Source organism: Drosophila rhopaloa, unplaced genomic scaffold (genome assembly GCF_018152115.1).
Source record: "Drosophila rhopaloa isolate 14029-0021.01 unplaced genomic scaffold, ASM1815211v1 contig_167, whole genome shotgun sequence".
NCBI classification, from domain to species: Eukaryota; Metazoa; Arthropoda; class Insecta; order Diptera; family Drosophilidae; genus Drosophila; species Drosophila rhopaloa.
The window spans coordinates 6,088,182-6,113,050 of NW_025335047.1; the positions used below are offsets into that span (position 1 = coordinate 6,088,182).

Below are 24,869 nucleotides of genomic sequence, written 5' to 3' on the forward strand. Positions count from 1 at the left end.
CACAAGAACTTAAATTATTCCAGGCATGACCTGTGGTTTTTCCTCTGTGTACATGTGTGTTTTTGTGTGTGCATGGAGGCGTGGCCACAGGAGGAACAGGAGGAAGGAAAGGCGGGGAAACCCGGCTGCGGGCAAACAATGAGAAATGGCTGGTCCACCTGGTCTGCTGGCCGCACAAAGTGTGTGTATACCGTCCACTTTCTGCTGGCCGACCGACCTGAACGTGTTTAATTTAATTCCCCGGGCAGCCTGGAAGCAACCATTCGAACCATTCGCCGCACCATGGACACTTCGGCAAATCGCATAAAATGCTAATAAAAATCAAATCAATTTCACAAGTGGTCGGCCAGTGGGGCGTGCAATGCAATAAATTGCATCAAAATCGTGTAACCAAATTGGTTGAATGGCCAGTAAGTGCATTAGTTTTGAGCGCTTCTGTCAAATATCAAATTGATGTGCAGCAAACTGTGGCGAAGGCCGGAGAGCAGTGCAGTGCAGTGCAGTGCAGCAGAGATGGCCGGCGGAAGCGGAAATGCACTTCCGAAAACCGGAAATGTACTGCATACGAATTGCAAATGGCGGCCAGATACCCCTATGAATATGCAGCAGAAGGCCGGCAGAGCTGCTTCGACTGCCCGAGGCCGCACAAAGTTGGTAATTCCTGCATATGGACCAAGTTGCGGTCCAATAAATATTTCAGAAACACAACTTTCGGTGCCCGGAGTTCATTAAAGAAGGGGAGAACTAAATTTAAATTGCTTCCAGCCTGGCCAACTCCTTTGCCAGCTCTTTGTCCATTTGCATATTAATTAAACCTTACAGCCGAAAGGCGGCAGCCAGCCCCAACACCGAAAGGTCAAAATACCAAAATGCCAGGCCAAAAAACCATAAGCTGACCACACACACACACAAAGCTGCTTCATTAGATGTCGTGGCATATTTCTGGGTGGAGGAGAGTACCAAAGTACAATAACTGAGCCCAGTTTAAGCCCATAAAAATTTAATTTCATCTTAACAATGGGCGTATGGGCCAACAATTTGCCGTCAGCCAAAATTTATCTTGCTCACCCTGCCGCCGCCGCAATGTGTCACTTAAATATCAATTTAATTTCCATAATAAAGCCAGCGCCCCAGGACATCCCATACAAGCCCGGATACCCGGGGGATTTTCCCTATGATTGACAGTTTGTTTAGCCCCCTGGATGGGGGAATACCCGAAAAGTAGTTGACAGAACATTGATTGAAATAAGTAGATCAAATATGTATTAATAGACGAGGAAATTCAGTAGCGAAACAATCGCACAACTGTTATTAATTGTATTTACTCTGCTCTCATAGCCCGAAGGAAAATGGGAGAAGGACTTTGGCAATTTTCTCAATGAACTTTATTTACTTATGATTAAGGAAATTCAGCTGATTGCCATGCAAATATGTATTAACTTGATCACAGTTTAGTTGAGTACGCCTGGTGGGCGGAAATCACTTCATATAAATCCAATATTGCCATGTCAAAGGTATATAAATAATATAATTTAATGTATATTCAAATAACGAGGTAGAATATTAATAATTCAAATTATATGTGTTATATACCTAAATATGCATCAAGGTTAATTTGGTTTTTGCAAAAATGAATATGTATTAAAGTTGTGTAGGTGGAGAAAGGTGCAATTTTTCAAGTAAATGTTATTATTATTATTTTATATAAATTATATTTATATTTTCTCTACCTTTGGTGACATTTTTCCAGAGCTTAGTGAATCCAATATACCCTAGTGCACATAAATGTGGCCACGAGCATGCAGTGTGGAGCAACACAAAAGCAATACCAGTGAAACAATAAAAGCAAACTTAAAAGTCCATTAAAAATGCTTAAGCGACTTTATAAAGTCAGACCGCGTCAACTTGCTGACAGCCGGAAGAAAATGGGGAAGTGGATGTGGGCGACTGGACTGCATAAAACTAAACCAAACTGAACTGAACTGAACTGAACTGTGCCCGCATTTATATAGCATAAACTTGATGGAAGGCTACTAATGCAGGGAAAAAATTTACCTCTTTGATTCTAATATATATTTTATTTTATTTATTTTATTTTATTTTTTTTTTTACAAAAGTTGCCTGAATATTAAAATATTATTTTTAAGGAGTATTATGCAAATTTATTGATTATTATAATTATAAACTTCTCATTTAATGTATATGACAGTTTACATTTCAATAGTTAAAATGATAAGCAAAATGTTCATTAATTCTAAAACTATCTTTTTTTCTGTGTGCTGTAGCTGTGGTCGCCGACAATAAATAGAAATCTCAATTTACGATGCGTTAGTTGAGCTGCCGTTCTGGAGGGGTTGGTGGTTACTAATGCCACTAGGACATTGTTGTTGGCCACTGGAGGGGGTGGTGCTTGGTGGGCGGCAAGTGGGTGGCAAGTGGGCGGTGAGTGGGCGCAGTGTCCTCGCTGCGGGCCAAAGCCCAGTCGCCTCTCTAATGGCATTTGTGATGGCTGCGGTTATAGTCGCCGTCGTCGTTGACGATGATGTTGATTGGCGATTCGCCGGCGCATGCATGGATATGTCGCCATCGTCCTAATCCTCGGACGATGTCCTTTGGAAAAGTGCACGACGGGTGTTCATATGTTGACATTAAAAACTTTTGCTCCACTGATGCGAAACCGAAACCAAAACTTAACCGACGAATAGTTCAATTATACGATAAAAGTTCTGCTCTTGAAAAGTTTCTCACTGCGCTAATACGTGACATAATTTGTGGTAATGCGATTGGATTGGACAGAAAGACAGAAAAGAATTGCGGCAGACAGTCGTGAGGGGTTGAGTGACTCTCAGATACAGATACAATGTTTTCAACTTGTCTACAAGGTCGAGGAGAGCGCCTCAATTAGCGCCCACTTCCGTTTCGACCAGTCGAGCGAGTCCAAGGGGAAATTGCTGGCTTTTCTTTTGCGAAAATTAGTGGAAAAACTCAACCGCAAATGCACTTTCCACCAAAGTAAGCCGGCTTTGAGATATCCCCTTCTGGCCAAGACAATTCCGGCCAGCTTTTCGAGGATACTAAGCACTTTCTTTGTAACGAAAAGCGGCAACCTCAGCTAATTGGCCCTTGAACGCAAGTGGTAGTAACTCAATTGGATTGTGGTCAGGATAAGACCAGTGCTTTGTTTGGTATTTGCCTAGCTCTATATTAAATTTCATTTATTGGATGTAGTGCAAAAACAACAGATAATTCAAAAAACTATTGCCAGAATAAAATGTATGCAAATTATGCAAATTTAATCCAGGAGTCAAAGTCAGGTTCTTATTTTTTCACCTGACTAAAGTGCAACCAATTCAATTTAAATTTTCTGTTTCTCGCATAAAGCATAAAAAGTTTGATGCTGGGCTATGGAATTAATTTATGCATAGGTAAATTGGACACTAATGTGAGTAATTTGATTTTCCATGAGTTTTTCAATTGTGCCGGTATTTATGGAGACATAAAAATGTGAGAAATGTTACGTGAAAATCAATAAAAAAGTGGATGAAATATATTTAATAATTAGGTTAACTTAATGCGTAAATTTTGTAGGTATTTATATGCATTTCTATAAAGTAAGGGCATTAAATGAATTGATTCATTAATCAAGCAATAGCATTGTATGTATGTACTTAATTCTGAAATCTTGAAATAGCTTTTCCTAGCAACTATTTATTAATACAAGGAATCCTCCCCTTTTCACACAAATTCCACGGATTTCAAATGAGCACCAGCTGCCAACGGGGCGAATGCGCAATCAAGTTTTCGCTGGCTGCTTAACATTTGATGAGGCTTTTACAGAATTTTATGTGCTTCAAATGTGCAACAATTTCGCTTTTTTGCACCAACCATTTTTCCTCTGAAAGTGACAGTGCATAACTTTTCGCAAATTGCTGCATCATTTCAGCTTCTTTGGGTAAACTATTTCAGCTCGAGCCTCGCATAAATATGAATTTACAAATTTACATGCCACTAAAAAAAGCAACAAAGTTCTTTTTTTTCCCAGCTGCAACTATGCGCCGAACAAGGACATTTTTGGGGAAGGGCAGAAAACAGAAGAAAACCTCTCAGAAAATAGGCACAAAAGTCTGCGATGAGATAAAGCTTTGTTGTTGGTTGACGTTGACAAGCCCGCAGTTTTGTTGTTGTTTCTGCTGTTCGGTGTTGTTGCGGCTCTGGTGGAACGCATAAAAACTTTTTAATTAAATTCCCCTGCCAAGCCAGGAGCCACTTGTTGTCTTTGGGTGGAGCGGGAGGAGCGGTGCAAAGAGTTCAGTTGGTGACAAGTTTGCATAAAGTAGTAAAAAAGCTATTTTTATACCGTTAAGAGGTTCGGTGCACTGGGCGAAAAATGGCCTCATAAATCAAGCCACACAAAAGAGCTTTGGTATAAATTAGAAAATACGAAGGAGATTTGACTTCTTATATTTTCTTTATGTGTTAGTGTTTCGTGCACTAAAATTTCTGAACTAAATTAATTTAGAAACAACTAAAATTGAACTATCAAAATGTGTTCTAGTGCTTAATCGTAAAAGTTGACGTTTAATTTAGCGGTTGAAAATGAATATTTAAAATTTCATTTGGCCTGTGTAACTCTGATGTTTAACTACTAGAAGTTCTCAAGTACATTGAAGTTTTATTCCCAGAAAAGTTTCAACTCCTTAAGGCCGGAAAACAGCTGAGAAAACATCAATGTTCCCACTTGGCAGACTGAATGGCAATTTGGCTGCAATTAACATAATCAAAGTATGTTTATTTTTTAAGATTAATTTCTTACTGCCTTGTTAAATCATTTTACATTTTTCTCAGCTATTCCTCGCTTCAATCAGCAGTGAGCAAATGAGATTGCAGCTCTGCTGGCCTTCGGAATCAATTTGGAAACGTTTAAATTGTATATTTCTTCCGTCCTCCATCTGCCGACTATTTGCCTTGAGCCTTGAGCGAATTCCGCCCCGGCTTCTCATTGGGTTATCCCCGGACTCCGGATGCTCGTAGCAGTTGCAACAGCCAGCCGTCTCCTTCTGCATCCTTTTCCTCCTGCCGTCGCATCCTTCGGCTATGTCCTGCCGCAACAAGTGTCTGTTTGCCCCCGCTTTTCGAGCGGACTCCTGTTGCTTCTCCGGCTGCTGTTTGCATTTTTATGGTAAACTGCCTCGGGCAAGTCAATGTTGCCTTTTGGACCCTTCAATTAAACGAGGCTGAGCGAAAGCGAAATCATAAATCTTTAATGTACATCACAGCGTTAAATTTAAATTACGCAGCAGAGGGTTTTTCGAAAAACCGCTTTGCGGTTTGCACCTCTAAGCCCTTAACCTTTCTTAGAGTTATTCGATTTTAACGTGGCATACTTATAAATGATCGTGGCATAATTCTCTAAAAATCTGTGTTTTCACTTTATTTTTTATTTTTGGGTCGATTTTTCATCATTTTTACAATGTAACCCCTTTCCAAATTTTCGAATAATGGCTTTGCAGAAAAGTGACCAAAAACCCACACTTTTAAATATATAACTTTTCGTACAGACATCCGATTTCAAAGTGGCATACTTCCAAATGATCGTGGTTTAATTCCCTAAAAAACTTTGTTTTCACTTTATTTTTTATTTTTGGGTCGATTTTTCATCATTTTTACAATGTAACCCCTTTTCAAATTTTCGAATAATGGCTTTGCAGAAAAGTGACCAAAAACCAGCACTTCTAAATCCATAACTTTTCGTATAGACATCCGATTTCAAAGTGACATACTTCTAAATGATCGTGGTTTAATTCCCTAAAAAACTGCGTTTTTACTTTATTTTTTATTTTTGGGTGGATTTTTTATCATTTTTACAATGTAAGTCCTTTGCAAATTTTCGAATAATGGCTTTGCAGAAAAGTGACCAAAATCCAGCACTTCTAAGTCCATAACTTTTCGTATAGTCATCCGATTTCAAAGTGGCATACTTCTAAATGATCGTGGTTTAATTCTCTAAAAAACTGTGTTTTCACTTTAGTTTTTTAATTTAGTTTTGTAATTTAAACACTGCTATTAGGCATCATTTTGTGATATGCACAGTATTTTGCATATATTTTGCCAGTTTTTCCATCGCTTTCGCTAACATTTAGCAGAAGGGTCAGCGTGACAAGTGGGAAAAGTTTGCGGACCGCTGACAAGCGCTGAACTTTTCCGACAAATTGCTCGACCCCGCAGCGACATTTGCACCTGTCTCTTGTGCCCCCTGGAAAATGTCCCCCCCCCCCCACTGCCATCAAAGATACATACATATATCACTGTCAGCAAAAATATCTTGTCTTCGGCGTTTGTTTGCTTGCCTTTTGGGCTAAATTTAGAGTCTTTCTTCGCAGAAAAGTTTGGACAAAGTCAGATGTGAAATAAACATGCTAAAAATCGAAAATTCAATTTAAACGTCACAGCGCTCTGTCATCAAATCATAATTTCGCTCAAAGAACGACGGGCAGGGGAGAGCTCTGCTGATACCGTATGCCAGAAACGTGTCTGCTGGCCTTCGAAAATCTGGCAAATGTCAGACGGCTTGTCACTGAGGAAAAGCGGGAAAGTATCTGTGTGCGTATAAGTATCTCATGAATGAATCGCAGACGCAGCATTTTTCCCACAACGAACGAGAACGGGAAACCGGAATGCAACGGGGTTGTGCCACTTGCCAATTTCCCAGTTTTTGGCACAACCAAAAAGCCGAAAAGAACCACCAGCTGTCATTGATTGCGGGTCCGTTGAATTGAAAGCATCTTCCTGAATGGGCCAAATTGCAGGCCGCCTAATAGAGCCAAAAGATTTGGTCGGATTTCAGCCACCCGGCATCGAATTAAGTTGCCACCATTTTTTTGGGTTCTTTCTCTGGATATATGTATGCTGAATAAAGAAAGATGCAATATGAACGGATATTCGTGAAAGAAAATCAATTGGGTAAAGAGAGGACGAAAAGAAAAGAAATTAAGTTATCCACTAAAAGAAATTGTTTCTTTGCAAAGGAAATTTCGCTGGAACTGTACCTAACTTTGCCATTTAAAAGTAAATAATAGTCATCGACAATAACAGGCATAAAATAAAAACTTTTTAAGTTTAAAAGAAAAATGCATTTTTTCAATCCAAATAAATTCAATAGCCTATTGTTCCAGCGATTTCCCATCAATTAATCAGCTGAAATGTCCTGCCGCGACTGCCGTGCAAGGCTGATTGAGTTACCAGCAGTTTGTTCGGCCATCATTTTCAATTCTCGGATTTCAATCAAAGGAAAATATTTACATTTTTCACTTAGCCAAGCGTTGGAAATGAAATGCCAAACAAAGGACACAAAATGCGCCAAGGCAATAAAGTGCGGAAAAAGAAACCGAATAATTGTATAAAATAAGAAAACGAGCCACTAAAGAAGCTGAAGCGGCAGCCTTGAAGTTTCAGTTCCCTGCTTCTGCTTCTTGGCAGCAGTCTGAAAAAGAATTAAACTAATATTTATCAAAGAGATGAGCGAGACGTGCTTCAAGGAGCTAAACAAAAGACGACAGCGAAAGCCGGCGCCACCGAAGAAGAAATGAGGAATGGCTCAGAGCAGGACGAACAGGACGAGCAGGACGAAAACCGGGAGCAGGATGTGCGGGATGAGCTGGATGTGGATGATGCGAGTGAGATGCTGCACCGTCACGACGGAATAAGGACCAAGGACTAAGGCAAGTGACGCTGTCAAAAAGCGGAATGAATGGACCCGCTCTTGTCTGCTCCAACCTGCGTTTTTTAGATACACTGAATGAAATTTCGGGTTTCAGATTCATTTTTATCTTCAAAATTATTTTATACTATTATCAATATAATTCCTATGCACCTTGAATTAAGGTAAAATATTTATGTTGCGTTTAGGCTAATGACGATAAATTCTACCTAAGAATATTTTTTTCTTTGCTACTGAATTTGAAAATAATTTGTTTTTGGAAAATTTGGATTCTAAGAGTATTGATTTGGTATCACATAATTTAAGTTGGGCCTTTTTTCGCAGTGAATGTGTGTCGGAGGGGCGCGAAAGTTGAGCCAACTTTATGCTAATTAGCAGCTGCTAACCGGCGTTAAAACTTTGCACTTAACAGGCGCTGGAGGAGCGGAACCAGCAGCGTCGACATCCCGACATGTGTTCTAATGTGCCCCAACTTGGAGGGTGCGGAATTCACGGGCTGGCAGATCCTTCGGCATTGTGGCTCCCCAAATTGGATAAGTGCTGCTTTTCGGACAGCTGGTCCGCACAATGGACAATGAGATATATATTTTCCGGACAGTGCGGGTATATTCTTGGCTCAGGACTTTTTTCGCCGCCTCATTCTGTTTTGTTGGGTAGTGACTTAACAGCTGTCCCCCTCAATACATTCAAAAATACACCATTTATAAGCATATATTTCGGTTGGCGGTGGAGTGGCCTGGGGTAATTGCATTGAAATGGGAAAATAAAACGGCTATAAATATGCCCATTGTGTGCCAGTGCGATTCCAGAGCCAACAATGCGCGCCATAAATTAACTAAATTGAAAACCATTTTGGTGCAGCGCACTCAAAAGCTCTGTATTCCTCCCAAAACCCACCGACCTTCATCGCTGGCAACACTTTTATATTCATTACATTTCATACTGAGCTCGGGTCTATTGTGCCCTGCCTTTGAATGGGAAACTAAGCTTTATTAAAGGGTTGGTAATTATGTGTTGCCATGGTTTTTGTATTCAGCGGTTGTTGAAAAATATCATCAATGAAAAGAAGACCATTGACTAAAACATGTATTTTTTGTTAACTATGGAAAACAAATTTATTGGTCTATAGAGGTTTCTAAATGTTTGTAATACTTCTCTATTACCATTTTTATAAATCAAAAAAATGTATGTAATGTTATAAAAATATTAAGCTCAAAAATAAATAACTATTTTCAGTTAATCATTGCCATTTAGATCACTTTTATATACATTCATCTACAATAATTCCATCAACTTATAGGTTTATTCTATCAGGAAACAACATATTTCGCTTGTTAGCTCGACGAAAAATATGAAAAAGTCAGCTTTAATTCCCAGTAAGAGCATTAAAAAGCCAGCTCAGAATTTTGTACAATATTTTCATAGCTTTTTTTTTCCTTTTGATGCGCTTTTCGCTCACTGCGCACATAAATATGCAATAGAAACTTTTCTCACGTTTTTGATTGCATTTTTTGTGCAGCATCATAAATATTTAATGTTTACTTTCGCCAGCAAACGGAAGTTTCGGAACTGAGCTTCATTTTTTACCCCCTCACCCTTCGAGATCTGCACTCTTTTGTATCCTTGCTATATTTATTGCTTTTCGTGTGGCCTCCAGTAAATAGATTCAATGTGTTAGGAGCGGCGGATTTATCCTTATGTTGTTATTAAGCGAGGGAAATGCGACTCCTTGGCAATGTTCCTAAATGTGGCCAAAAACCACACGATGCACTTCATTAACTTAATTAAAAATCTTGGCATCAGCTCGGCAAATAGCGTATATGAGTGCATAAAGGGGCGGCTGAGTGCAAATAATGCGCTTTCCCACATGTACACAGAAAAAAACATGTGTCGTTTTGGCATTTAATTGCAAATATATTAAAGCGAATGGGTTAACGAGAATATAAACATGTAGTATTACCATATCTATACAGCTTAAATATTAATAAAATTATAATAATAGAATATATCATTTCCCAAACTTTATAAAGTTTTTTCCTGTGTAACCACACACACTTTCATAACGCAGCACACGGAGCGTAAACTCAATTAAAAACTGTCGAGCTGTTGCCGCCACGCCGCATTTCTCCTGATGACTGAAGTTGGTTATCTTTATCCAGTGTCAAAAAACACACACACATGTCGCTCTCTGACTCGCTTTTCTTTTTCCAGGCTTTTCCTAGGTATTTCCCAGCTCCACTTTGTTTTTTCCATTCATAGTGGTATTCGTTATTGAGGGTACTTGGAATTCGCCCTATTATAGCTTGTAATTCATATTTTCTTGTTACCTAGGGTACTGGCGAACGTAATTTGATTTAAAATGCAGCTGCACTCATAAATTAGCCATCTAGCTGGGTCTCGAATGCACAATGTAGAGACCACAAAGCAAAACAGGATGTAAGCCAAGTCCCATGCTGAATAGTCAGATCTCATAAATGCCATTCGGGAATCGTGCTTGCCTGGCAGTTCTGGCCAAATAAATTTGTCATTCAACTGATCCACCACATAGCTCATGTACATGTACATGGGGGAAAAAAACGTATAAATTTAAATTAAGTAAGGCTTGCATTAAATACAAAAATCCTAAAAAATCAGTCGGCGTCGCGGATGTCGTAGGCTTTAAGAACGCTTCAAGAACGCTTTAAGAACCACTTATCGGATTCGTCTTTTTATAAAGTTGAAGAGGTTTTCGGGACACTAAGACATTATTTTTACCAATATTTTATATATTGATTGTAAGTCTTAAAAAAAAAAATGTTAATTTAATTAAATCAGTCTGATAAAGGAGATCTACCAATACTTACTATAAGTACGTTAAAGAATTAAAATGATGTTAATAAATTACGTTGTTTTAAAAAGTTTTACATATTTTATTTACTGGTTTTATATGTATTATATAAATAGAATTAATTTTGTGTTTTCTGAAAACTTAGATTGCGAATTTTTGCTTCCATACTCGATATTTTGTTCTCTGAGTGGGTTCATCTAAATGCAGAATAGGGCAAACAAAGTCACAGCGAATGAAGTGATTGGGGCTCGCACACGCTTACGCATTTCCCAGTGGCTGCATGTGGGGAATTTTTACGGGGTGAGCACTTCACTACCCGTTTACTCTGTGCAACCCCTTTTCTGCTCCTGCGATATCTGCCATGCTCTGGTGCACTCTGCTGCAAATGCAATGCCTACAATGTCTCAAATGCAGCTAAGCATGACGTTGATGAAGCGCATGCAACAGCTCAACTTAGTTGAAGGTTCATGGAATGGCAGGTTGATGTTGCTGCTGTGCATTTGATGTTGCTGTTGGTGTTAGTGTTGGTGTTGGTGTTGCTGCTGCTGTAGCTGTTGCTGTTGCTGGTGTGCGGCGATGTGTTGCTGTTTGCCGGCTAAATTTGCTGCTGACAATTTCTTGTTAGCGCGAGCTGTTCATGTTGTGGTTTAGTGTGCGTGTGTTCTAGACGATAAATTTTCAATTTTGCAACTCGCGTGGGTTTGTGTGAGTGAGCGCGCTTTAGCGTTTCCGCCTGTTTAGCCACCGTTCAACGCAGCACAACATGGCGTATGATTGATGCCGTCTCTGCCAGGCATTCGCACACACAAACGCAGAAACGAGCAGACAGGGGCTTATTATATTTACATAAAAACAAAATCTCACGTGGTTAAAGGGTATGATGGTGGGGCCGTCGTGGGAAATTCTATAGCTAAACCCACTCTTGCTTAATGTCTCGGGATTTGATGGAGCACCTGACAGCCACACACACACTCGTACACTCACTGAGGTGGCGACACCAACACCAACAGCTCTCAAAACACGCTTAACTCCCATTATGCGTTAAGGTTCTTTAATTACTTACACACACCTCATCACTTATCTCATTCACTGCAGCAAGGCGTTGAAAATGTCCGCTGAATTCTAAGCCAAAGAAAGAGATGGGTAGAAGGGCTGAGAAAGAGACAGCAGATAAATGAGTCTTGGCTTTAAGCCAACATAAGCGAAGATATCCAATCAAATCAATCTCTGATCTAGGCCAAGTAATTGAAAGTCTTTAAGTTCAATCATAATGTAGGATCTTAATAGGATATTAAAAAGAAAAAGCTATAGGTATATAAATTACTGAGAAAGTGAAATCTTTTGTAAAAGGACTTGTTTTTGATTTGCTGTTCTTTTCAAATTACTTATTAGTACATTCATTCATTTAATATGTACTAATTTTTCATTCATTTATATTTATTTTATTTACTCTGAGAAAATACATATTTAGAATAAAATAAATACAAACTACAAAAACAGTGTGTTGACAATCATTTAAGATTCTTTGATTAGTTTATATTTTGTACAAATTTGAAGTCTTCGCCATTTTCTTTTCATGGTTTTTCATTTTTATGTTCATTGCATACACTTAACCTTCCAAGGAATTTAATTTTGCCATTATTGCAAAGCAGTGAATGCATTCCCCAGAGCACTCTCGGCCCTTGGAAAACAATTCAATTAGTGGCAGCTAAGAGACAAAGTTATCCGGCAGCCATATAAAAAGATTTAATGACTCACTCACAGGATCATGGCAGAGGAATACCACGTTGGCCGGCATTCTCATAAAAGTCTGCTTGAGTATATTGAGTGGAAAATTGTTGGGCCAGCGATGCACTTTGCTGTGTTGCAGCTGCTGCACTTCCCCCAAACGGATTAGGTTGATTAAAGTATCAGCATCAGATGTCCGTTTCTTTTGTATCAAAAACAGTAGATTAAGTGGATTCATCTGTGAGCTAGTCAAAAATCAAATAAATTGCAATTGGTGTTGGCCATTACATTGATTGAACTTTCGCCGAAGGCCAACAAGTTGAAAATTTGCCAACAATTAGCAGCTGTGAAGCGTGACCAGGGATTGCCACGCCCCCAGCAAACTGTAATGGGCGGCAGGACAATGGGCCGGGATAATAGCGACACTTTAACTGAAAATATTTCCGTAAATAAATGCGAAATTGTATTTTTTATGATGATGTCACATCGCGCCAGGGAAATAATTTTAAAACCAATAAATTGTGCGAAAAAACAACCGACAACAACAGAATGAGCTATAAAATGGCAACAACAAATGTTTGACTTGACAAAACGGGCATTTATGTAAGGAACATAAATTCCTTTGGCTGGAAATCATCGATGTTTTTTTTTTTTTGGGTCTTCATATGGGGACCATAAATAATCAAATGAAAATAACAAAAGACTATAAGGCGCAGTACCGAAATATGCAAATGGCTGTGTGGAAATGGCAAAGGCAGAGCGAATTTCGTGTTGTCTTCCACCAGGAAACGGAAACGAAGACGAAACGAGACAGGCCGTACCCGCAATTTATGTAAAATTCAATGCTTTATTACATCACACACGCAGCGGCGCTCCTTCATATGCAAATCATATCACTCATACGCCCACGTAAACTTTAAATGCAAAAACATTATCAAAAATGAAACACCAGTGAAAATGTCAGACCTGGAGCAACAAATTCGCCATAACAGGACTAAGAAGGATGCGAATTCCTAAAGATAAGCAAATGTTATTGTTCTCTCTCTCGTTTCTACACATGTTCTTTACACAAATTTTATTATGCACACAGATAAACACAAACACACACATCCCGAAATGCCTACATATGCCAGGCATTTCACACGAACTGTTGTTCAACACTCCCAAACAAAATTAATGGCAAACAATCAGGCGCTCACATTTTCCACTCACTTTTACGATTCCCTGTCTCTGACCTTGACTTGGGGAAATGCTGTGGGAAAGGTTGGACATGCACAATATTTGATATTCCATTTAAAAGGATTGCGACACATGACACTGAAGGTTTTTCGTCTGAAACTCGCAGACGGCTCTAGGGGATTTCCGGTGGTACGAGATTTAATCTTCTATGGGAAAAAATAACCAATATTGGAATACAATTTCGATCAATTTGCTTTAAGGGATTTTACATAAAAAGTTTCACTTAATTACATTTAATAAGTTTAATGCATAATATTTGCGGAATAAGAAATATTTCATATAATCGTTTAATGTTTATTTCTTGCTAATAGTTTTTATTCTATTCAGACAATACAATTTAGTTTTTATAGTGTGAAAACTTTACGACAGTCATCATTGCATATTTTTCGGGCTGTCAGGACTGTCAATAAAGATTATTTTGATTGCAATAAAAATTGAACAATATGACTGAAAATTCTTTAGAATTTAAAAGCTTAATTCATTTTTCGATACTCAATTTTTACACATTGAAATATGAAGTCTCACTTTAAAACCACTTGAACTAAAACATTCTGAGACATTGTAGATATTATACCCTGATTGCTTTCCGTATTTTGTTGCTCGGTGTAAGCGCGCTGGCATAAATATATGATTCGAAATCAACGCATTCATTATTTACAACCATGGCAACGCCGAGCGAGGAAAGAGTAAGGCAATGTAAACCAAAGGCAGCTTGACACATAAACATCAAGTGCGCAAGAATTCGCCCCTCGGAGGCCCGGATTTGGCCCCCAGTTTCGTCTGCCAGCCCCAAAAAGCACCGAAAAGGGGCGCCAATGTCGACAGCGGCAATTTAAAATTGCTGGCTTTTTAACTCGCATCCATTTACAGCAATTTCGTGAGCTCTCGAGACGTGTCCCTCGTGTGATGTGTCAGGTTGAAATTACATCGGGCACTTGGCAAATGGCAGAAATGCGGCAAGGATAACACATATGCGAGTGGGTCATAAATAAGCAGAGGCAAGGCAAAAATTGAATGTGAATCCTCGGTATGAGAAATCAAATTTTATGACTTTGTAATTGAAAAGAGCCGGCGAGCATATGAAATGAGTTGGCGAGTGTGGTGGGTGGACAGCATCACGCATACGCCTGGTGGGCTGCACAGATTTTAATCTCCTGAGGTTTTCTGCCTGCAGTTTTCATCCCCTCTTTTTTCGGGGATTTATTACACTGCTCTTGCCTTTCTTTTTTGGCTGTCTCAATTCAGCAGTGAGTCACTTGCTTCGTGACTTTCGTTGCTCAGCCACAAATCTGCTCAGCTTTAAAATGCTGTCTGTGTTTGGTAAAAAAAAGCGAAAAGAAAAGCTTAATGCCCAAAAGTGGCGTCGCCGCGCCAAGCCCTATAAAAACGCGGGGGCGGTGGCTGCCGGGGGGCGTGGCAGCAGACCATAAACTGCAACCATCAACTGCACCGCATTCCCTTTGGAGTTTTCCATTTTTCGAGTGGCTGCTGTGGGGGATACTCGAGCTGGCTGCTTGAAACAATTGCTTGCGATATCTGCAAAAATTAAGTTTACGCTCGCTGATTTTAAAAAGCACTTTATGCGCATCCAGCTTTTATCTTTTTCCCTGGATGAGCTTATTTGGGGGGGGCCACTCCAATGAAAAACTTAAGGATTTGCAAGCGTCAGCGCGGCCATAAAATATATTTTGTGTTAACTGAAAGGCGATCCAGTAAATCCCGCACACAGCACATAATAAGGCAGAGGGGTCGGCATAAATGTAAAATGGAAATCTCCGCAGTAAACTATTTGCCATTTTGCAACAAAGTGAAGCAGTTGGCCAACTAAAATTACGCTTGTTTAGCAACCGGCTTTCCCAACCCCATTCAGATTTAGATGCTGAGCAGGGCCTGTCAGCAAAGTCGAGGCAATGCGGCAAACCTCAAGACGCTGCCGCAGAAGCCAGAGAAACTGCCAAATATTTGAAAAGTTGTGCGCTGGCAGGGTGGAATGTCTAATTTGGGAAGGGAAAAGGAAAAAGGGACAGGGCTGTTCAGAGTGAGAGAAAGTTGCTCATGCAGGACGAAGGACATAAATATTAAAGCCTATGAATATTTACGCCCCTGTCGGCTTTGGCAATAATACAAATAACGTGGCCGTATTGCCAAAGGAGGCTTCTCTAAGCCTGAGCTGCCAAATCGCCGACCATCGCGCCCCCGAACGATTCATAATTAAATTACATTATTTATGTCCTGTTGCTGGGAGAATTCATCCGGACAGGAGTCGCACTCCGGAGGCTTACAGCGGCTTACGACTCGTTGTTTGCTGACCAAATAATTGGGGCCATCTTGTCCCCTTGATTAGCATAATTAACACCGAAAAGTCGCTCGAGCGCAGCCACCCGCCAAAAACAATTGAATTCGAGTGCATTCGCACAAACAGGCAGCATCGCAATCACGAAATGAACTCGTGCGCATCCGAAATTCCAATTGCCAGACAATTTCGCACCAGAGATGAATTTTCCCAAATTGCAACGCACACATTGCGATTGGTATTTATTATTATATCCAACCGATTGGTTTGCCAATTTTCGTGTGCATGCCTTATTGTTTAGAGTTTAGAGCAGTTTGCACATTTTGGGAATGCAAACTGTCAACGATTCCCAATGGTTAAAAAACCATTTTAATTTTAAACGTTAGAAAAATGATAATATAAAAGGTAAAAGTACACCATTGTTTTATATGTTAAGTCTTTAAAAGTTAGCATGCCTATTTTAGGGACTTTTATAAACTGTTTTTAAAGCTTTATTTATCAGTTACTTATGTAGAAAGAGTTAAGGTATTTGTATTTGATTCATATTTCTGTAAAATGTGTTTACCTAATCCATCTGTTTTAATTATTTGAAATGTATTTTTAAATAGTTGTTTAGTATTCTCTAGACGTACACATCTACTTGAAATTCCTGGCCAGTTTTCACCTAATTTTCAGCCAACTAGTTCGTTCCCCAGATAATAGTTTTATAATGATACTGTGGGCTCTAGCTTAATGTGAGTTGCCCTCCTGTTGTTTCAAGTTTCACTTGATTTTTGAGTGTCTAAGGGCTCACACCTGGCGCACAGGTGTGGCATCGTCTGGCAGTCTAGACGCCTTTGCCCCGCCCCTTTCTTCGTGATTTTCCTGGCTCAATTGCCACTTGGCCGCCTTCAATAAATCGTGCGGGGAGACACACGGGAGCGGGTTTCGCAAATGCCAGTTTAAAGAGGCTTTTCAATCGCGAAGCCAGGTTCGACGACACCTTCGAGAACATTTCGCAATGGAATTCAATTAGGGAGAAATGTATAAATTGTATTTCTACGCGCGACTTTGCTCTCCCCCTCGTCCCCTTCTCCACTAGAAGTGACCACAAGGCCAGGAAGCCGCGGGAGTTGGCAGGACGAAAGGACGAAATAAATAAAAATGCCAAACGGAAGCTGCCAACGAAAATGGCGGCAACAATGGCGTAGGCGCCACTGCCTTTTAGCTGCCCTTTGTTTATTTGTTTCGCATTTGGAAGAACGTGAAGTGCTGGTGGGCGGAAAACGTGGGCGCTGGCAGGGGGGGCGTGGCCTGCGGTTTGTGGCAGGCATTGAGCCAACAATTCAATAATCAAAAGAAGTATGAAAATTAATACAAAAGGCCGATGATTCACCGCGTGTCTGGGAAAATGAGGAAAATTCTTAGCGGGTACACAAACCATCTGCCGATGGCCGCCGGCCCATGAAAACGTTCGCGGTTGCTTCTCTTTTATTTTCCATTTTTTTCCCTCATTGTTTCATTGTTTAAAAATTTTCTGTGGAAATTGTAACAACTGTGACCATCATTAGGGTGACATGTGCGTGTGTTGAGGTCTTTGTGTGCTGGGAAAGGAGAGCTGAGGAAAATGTTAAAACGTAGGAGAAAAGATGGACGACGAACAGAAAGCCCTCAAGCCGTCGTTTCTTATGCGAATTTAAATTCAGACTTTAAGACACTGTGATTTGCACTTTATAAATTCAGCTGAGTAATGAATTTTCCACTTTTTTTGCTTCTCCCGTTTCTTTTGCAGCCCAGCCGACAATCAGAAAGTCCACAAAACGAGATTTATTAAAAGAGATACCAGCGAGTACAAGGCATAAAAGTCAATGACCACATCAACTGGCGGCCGCAGGCAGCGCTTTTATTAAGCACACGCCCCCACATAAATTAGTAATCGAGCGACGAGGGGCCCGAGGCGAAACTAATAAGAGGACTTATTTTTATTGAAATAATGATTAATGATGAGCATGAGCCATGGTGCTGAGGGCCATCGGCACGACGATGATGGGCAGCAGGTCAGCATTGGGTTGCTCATACGCCGCGTTAGCCCGCTGCAACCATTGAACGACTGATGGCTTCGTCTGGACGGGATTGGCGGCGCCATCAGAGCCACCGCGCACTGCAGCAGCAGCAGCACCACCACCACCACCACCAGAAACTGATCTCCACCGCCACGCTGACGCTCTTCGTCCTCTTCCTCAGCAGTTGGATAGCCTATGCAGCGGCCAAGGCCACCGCTCCAGTTCCGCTCGTGGAAGGCGAGACGGAGCCGTCGTCCGCGCAGGACTTCAACAGCAGCAGCGCCTTCCTGGGGGCCATAGCCTCCGCCTCCGCCTCCGCCACCGCATCCGGCTCGTCCTCGGCCTCGTCCCCGGGATCCTTCTTGCTCGGATCCCCGATGAACAGCAGTCCCATTGCCATAGTCACGTACCAGGGCATCACCAGCAGCAGTTTGGGGGACAGCAACACCACTCTGGTGCCCCTTTCGGATACGCCTCTGCTCCTGGAGGAGTTCGCCGCCGGGGAGTTCGTCCTGCCTCCGTTGACATCCATATTCGTGAGCATCGTCCTGCTGATCGTCATCCTGGGCACGGTGGTGGGCAATGTCCTCGTCTGCATTGCCGTGTGCATGGTCCGCAAGTTGAGGAGGCCTTGTAATTACCTCCTGGTCTCGCTGGCCCTCTCGGATCTCTGTGTGGCCCTGCTGGTGATGCCCATGGCCCTGCTCTACGAAGTGCTGGAGAAGTGGAACTTCGGCCCGCTGCTCTGCGACATCTGGGTGTCCTTCGATGTGCTCTGCTGCACCGCATCGATCCTGAATCTGTGCGCTATATCCGTGGACCGATACCTGGCCATCACGAAGCCCCTGGAGTATGGAGTGAAACGGACTCCCCGGCGAATGATGCTCTGTGTGGGCATCGTTTGGCTGGCGGCCGCCTGCATTTCACTGCCGCCGCTGCTGATCCTGGGCAACGAGCACGAGGACGAGGAGGGGCAGCCCATCTGCACGGTGTGCCAGAATTTCGCATATCAGATCTACGCCACTTTGGGCTCCTTCTACATCCCGCTCTCGGTGATGCTGTTCGTGTACTATCAGATCTTCAGGGCGGCACGGCGGATTGTCCTGGAGGAGAAGCGGGCCCAGACGCATCTGCAGCAGGCTCTGAACGGCACAGGATCCCCCACGGCCCCGCAGGCTCCTGCTTTGGGCCACACGGAGTTGGCCAGCTCGGGAAATGGGCAGCGGCACAGTAGTGTCGGGAACACCTCGTTGACCTACTCCACCTGCGGTGGCTTGAGCAGTGGCGGTGGAGTCCTTGCAGGACATGGCAGTGGCGGTGGGGTGAGTGGATCGACAGGACTCTTGGGCTCGCCGCACCACAAGAAGCTGCGGTTTCAGCTGGCCAAGGAGAAGAAGGCATCCACCACACTGGGCATCATCATGTCCGCTTTCACCGTCTGCTGGCTGCCGTTCTTCATCCTGGCCCTCATTCGTCCTTTCGAAACGATGCACGTGCCGGCATCGCTCTCGTCCCTATTCCTCTGGCTGGGCTATGCCAACTCGCTGCTGAACCCCATCATCTATGCCACCTTAAATAGGGATTTCCGCAAGCCCTTCCAGGAGATCCTCTACTTCCGCTGCTCCAGCCTGAACACTATGATGCGGGAGAACTACTACCAGGATCAGTACGGCGAGCCTCCCTCGCAACGGGTGATGCTGGGCGATGAGAGGCACGGCGCCAGGGAGAGCTTTCTCTAGGCCTTTCCAAAGGACACATCCATCACCCAGGATAACAGCAAAGCCAAGCGAATCTGAGCTGCTCGAAGGATCTTCCAAAGGTTTTCGGAAGAAGGCGACGTCTCTCCTCGACACACTCACACACCTAAGTATACACACTGGGGTGGCCATCTAAATAAAATAGATAATGTAAAGGTTTAGGGGAAAAACACAATTTTGGACAGTTTTAAGTACATGTTCCTTGAGGTATTTCACAGAATAGCAGCTTATTTAGTTGTTTAATCTATCGGATGGCTTTAATTGCAGTTCTTGACTGGCTATTAATTTTGAAGGACACCTAAAAGTATATTAAAATATTGTGGTGTGGCCTTTTTTGTTTGCCAGAATGTGTAAAATTTTATGAAGGCCAAAATAATTTGCTTTTAGTGCATAACTAGTTAAATTAATTTGAAAATAATATTTATTGTGCTAAAGTCCAAAGAGGCAAAGTAAAATTAATCGATTTAAAAAGTGATTTAAGAGCTCTAATTGCTTTTGCAGGCTGAAAAATTACACCTAGTGACAAAATTGAATATTTCGTAATTAAATTGAATTCTTTAACAAATGCTAGATGACTTTATTCTAGACATAAAGCCTCAAAGGAAAATATACCAAGAACGGTCCAAATATTAATTTTCACCACCCCAGTACACACACACATGGATATTTGTATGTAGTAGTGTTAGTAGTGCGTATCTCTGTATATGTGCACCGCCCCAAACGACTCCTCTAAATGTAACTTGTTGTTGTAATTTTAAATGTAGAACTAAGCAATCGGCGTGGTCTATACCACACACACATACACACACCACACCTACACTCACAAACCAAACACATACACACACACACACACACGGTTGTAACTGTGACAGGTTTCTACGGTTCCTTTTATGTTTCGAAAACAATCAGCACCGGATATGAGACACAATCGTTATCGAATCTATTGATACCCCCAAAAAAAAAAAAATGGAAAACCAAACAATCCCCATTTTCCGCCCCCCCCCCAAAATTTGCCAGCGTAGTTAGTTGATTTGCGATACTCAAACTGAGCCAAAAATTAAATTTACAAACTGCAGATTGCAGCCAATTAAGCCTACTGATAAACCTAGATATATTTATGTTTGTGCAAGAAGCTATCCACTGTAAATACCCAGCCATCTGCGGCTCTGTCTATAACGATATATATATATAAAGATATAGAAAAGGTAGCCTATATATATGTATACACTGTGCGGCTCAAGCTCAAGTGAGAAGAACTAAATTGTATTTTGTAACTTTCTGCATTAGTCTTTCGTTGTATTTTGTATGAAAAGTCACGCCTCTCTGTGATACCAAACATTAAGCATTACTTTTATGTTTAGATCGAAGCTGCATCAAACGTAATACACACATACCTATACATATAGATATAGTCGAACTAAGTGTGCATGTTTTTATTGTATATGTATGTAGCACTGCGAGAAGTGCATTATGATATTCGCAACAAACCAACCAGCAAATGGAAAATGGAAACTGAGCTATTCATAACTTGTTGTTTCAACGTAAACACAAGTGAGAGATAAACTATCAAACTATTTACATAACCCACAAGCATACACTTTCACACACCCACAATCGCCACCCATGATATGAAATTGAAAATGGAATGGAACGGAAAATGAAAAACAAATAAAGGCAAACGAGCATGACAAAACTAAGCGCAGCTAATTATACGCAACCCGAACTAAAGGTTATTACAAAAACAAACATCAAATATTATAATTAAAAATGAAAGAAAACAAAGTAATTGAGAATAACAAACAAATAAAAACTAAAAACACTTTCCGAGTGAAGCTTACAAAACTGCAAAACTGCATTTGAAAACTGTTTTCCCGAAAAAAAACATGCGGAAATTAAGGCATAAAATAAAAGGCAAACCGTATCAATGTAAATGACTTTCTTTTGAATTTTTACTTAAACTATTTTTGGGGAATCTGGATATTTCTGGAAAAAGTAAGTACTAATCTTTTGTTTAATTTCCTAATAGTGTTTAATGTCGTTTTTAATTTCACATACAATTTATTAAAGTGCTCAGAAGAAAGGATTTCACAGTAAGAACTACTAACATGTGTAATAAAATAATTAGATAATTACCTTACTTATCTCATACTATTTCAGGCAATCAGAGTTCTTCGATTGAGTTCTTTGAGTTTTATTTCAGACCAAAGGTGTGATACAAAATAAATGATATAAAAGGAGACAGGTTCAACCTTGCAGAGCTCATAGAAACCTGCGAAAGCGGGTAAAAGAATCAGAACTGAATTCAAGTTTAACAAATGCGAATTGCAGCAGCTGCTGGCAGTTTGTGCTGCTGAATGTCAACCCAATGCGCAATTTAACAGACTGGCGGGCCAAAAAACATTGAAAAGCAGCTGCAAGCCAGTCGCCCATCGAGTGCATTCAGCTCATTGCGAGTGACAAGTTGGGCAGACGTGCAAAATGCACGGAAACGGAAGCTCCAGCTGAAGTGAAAAGTGAAAAAGGGGAAAAGGAAAAGGGAAAAAACGGGAAAGCGACGCCAACATGCCGTTCATACCAAATGGCAAACACTAACAAACTAACAAACATCGTCGGCGGAAGCCCTCGAAATGTGCGTTGCTGTATGCAAATATCTGCTCATTCCTCAGTTCCACTTTTTGCCGGGCAAAAAACAAGACAAGGGATCCTAAGCAGGCGGTCGAGATTCCAGGAAACAGAACCGTAGCAAGGCGCTCCAAAAAGGGTATGACAATGACAAAGTGAGCCGGATCCGACGGCGCCAGCAGCAGCACCAGTTTCACACTCGCAAAAAGTATCACACAAATTTGACAGAATTGTGGTGCGTTTCCAGCCAATCCACACAAGGAAAAAATGTGATCTGTTTTTTTAAGACTTTTAAAAGTCCCTGATCTTAAAAAAATGTTGATCAAAACAAATTGAGATTACGATTTCTCCTACCCTTTCATTACATACAAAAAAAAATCAAATATTAAAATAAAATAACCACAAAATATGGTTATTAAAAAATCGTATTATACTTGAATGATTAAATTAATATCCCTAATTTGATTTACAATTTTTACAATGATTTACAATCCATATAAAATGTTGTTAAGGCTCAGACTTATTTCTCGGTGCAATTCTAGCTGCTGGGTGCCTGCTGATAAATGATGATTTTATGCCCGCTTCTCTGCACTACCGACTACTTGCTAGGATGCCACTTTATGAGCCAGCCAAAAAAAAAGGACACACACCGAGCACAAGGCCACGCCTTCCGCCTCGGATGTGGACGGGGATATGTGTTTTCGGTGCGCTTTGCCTTTCACTCAAGCGGATTTTTGTATTCAAAAAGCTGCGTTCGGCACGCAAAAAAAAAGCGAAATGAAAAACGATGCTGACGAGTGCAGTGAAATTGGTGCAGCTAGGGAGCGTAAAATTTATCGTATCGCCAGCAGTAAAGTCTGCAGTTTTACGAGCAATTTTTTCTATTAGTAGTTACGTGACACTAATACGACGTTTATGAAACATCTCGAATCGACACGAGGGTCGGCACGATGTCCTTGAGAAGTTTCCAGCGGGGCTTTCAGAAAAAAAATCGCTTATGAAGATGCCTGCAGTTGTCGGGCTCGTAACGGTGAAGTGTTAACAAGCACTCGCCATATAAATCAACAGACAGACAGGACGAACAGGACCCTTTTCTGGACGGTCCCGTCCGGAGAAACAATAAAAGCCAAGCCAAAAGGCAGCGGCACGTAACAAAAAACCCCAATTGAGCTCAATTTCCTGTGAGTGGCACTCTCCAGTCTCTCACTTTCGGGATGTTAGCGAAAAAGGCCGCCAAAGTGGCTAGATTTGTTTCGATAACGCAATCGAAAATCGATGACCCTCCCCCGGCATCCAAATGTCAAATGCGCTGCAAGGTAATACGACAAATTTTCAAATGTATTTGCCCCAAAAGAAATGAGCTCCAGTTTCAGCAAATGACTTTCACTTGGAGGGATGGATGAGAGGATGGCCCTTGGATGTTAGATGTTAAATTTAATAAATATCAAAGCAGCATCTCGACGAAATGGGAATTTAATATTTTGTGTGGGTATTAAATGGCTCGGGGGATCTGAAATAAAAAGTGTAATCAAATGTTATTTACTTTTCGTACTTCTGTGACAATAAGCTGAATAAAAACACGTGTTGTGGGGTGGCTTTCATTCATTAAAACTTGCAAACATTGTTAAGGCAAATATTGCGTATGCGCCGGGTAAGCCGGGAACAGCCCCAAAGTATGCAATGCGCACACCTTTGCCTTTGTCAAAATGTATTCAAAACAAATTATGTAAATTATTCCGAGCGCTAACAACTCCATTTCAACATGACGCGATAGGAATCTGCACTCCTCTCCTCCGCGATCCCCGCAATCCCCGCATCCCAACGCATTGTTATAATTGTGGAAAATGTTTTATTAAATGCCGACCTGCGGGGCTTGCGTCACTTTCCCGAATTGAACGAAAGCACGGGGAAAAGTGAGCCGAAATGTCTGAGAATTTGTACAAAATTAAGTTGATTAAATGGACTTAGCAGCGCGATTACACGCAAGGCTGCCCGGCTGGGTCGGAATGCTCCGCTTTTCTTTTGGGTTTCCCAACACCCACGCACACATACACACACACACACATTGGGCGAACATTTTTCATTCCTTTCCCGGAATTCATGGCTGTCGCTTTATCGAACGAAGAGGACGATGAGCGGCAAAACTTTGACCATCGAAATCTCAGTCTCGTGGGAGCAGTCGTCTTTAGTCTCGTTAAATGCCGCATGATTAACGCTTTGCTCTACAAGACAATTGATAAAGAACGGAACGGAGAGCCAGGACCTCAAGGAGCTTTAAGCCGTGTCGGGCATCAAAAGGAATTACATTCCCGGGCAGCCAAGGACTGCAAACAATGGACTCTGCAGCTTAAGTAAAGGGTAGCCGACAGGCTTTCCTCTAAACTGGATAACGTAAAGGGATTTCCTTAATTTCGTTTTTGCTTCTTATGTCCAAGGAACTCATTCTAATGGTTTTAAATGAAGAAAAAAGAAGTGATGTATTTCTTGTATTTACGTAGAAGCTTATATAACTTTAACATTGTTCTAATGTATATTTGAGTTTATAGCAAATGTATAAAAGTCGAAAGATCAGGGGGTCATTAACTAGCAAGTATTTTCTTTCTTCTATAAAAATGCTTTTATTAATAAACTTCCAATCAAGCAG

General features: G+C 41.2%; 1 protein-coding gene and 1 long non-coding RNA gene across 2 annotated transcripts in view; both read left to right on the top strand.

Annotated features, from left to right (window-relative positions):
- Positions 1 to 17,737, top strand: part of LOC108051498 — a 49,676-nt gene extending 31,939 nt beyond the window's left edge. The window contains exon 3 of the long non-coding RNA XR_001769624.2: positions 17,576 to 17,737. This is a non-coding gene — a long non-coding RNA (uncharacterized LOC108051498). The remainder of the gene's footprint in view (positions 1 to 17,575) is intronic.
- Positions 17,738 to 17,775: 38 nt separating this feature from the next.
- LOC108051495 (5-hydroxytryptamine receptor 1) lies at positions 17,776 to 21,365 on the top strand. Its single transcript, XM_017133625.2, has one exon. It carries the CDS (start codon positions 17,897 to 17,899, stop codon positions 19,583 to 19,585), a length of 1,689 nt encoding a protein of 562 aa, XP_016989114.1. The 5' UTR covers positions 17,776 to 17,896; the 3' UTR covers positions 19,586 to 21,365.
- The last annotated feature ends 3,504 nt before the right edge of the window (positions 21,366 to 24,869 follow it).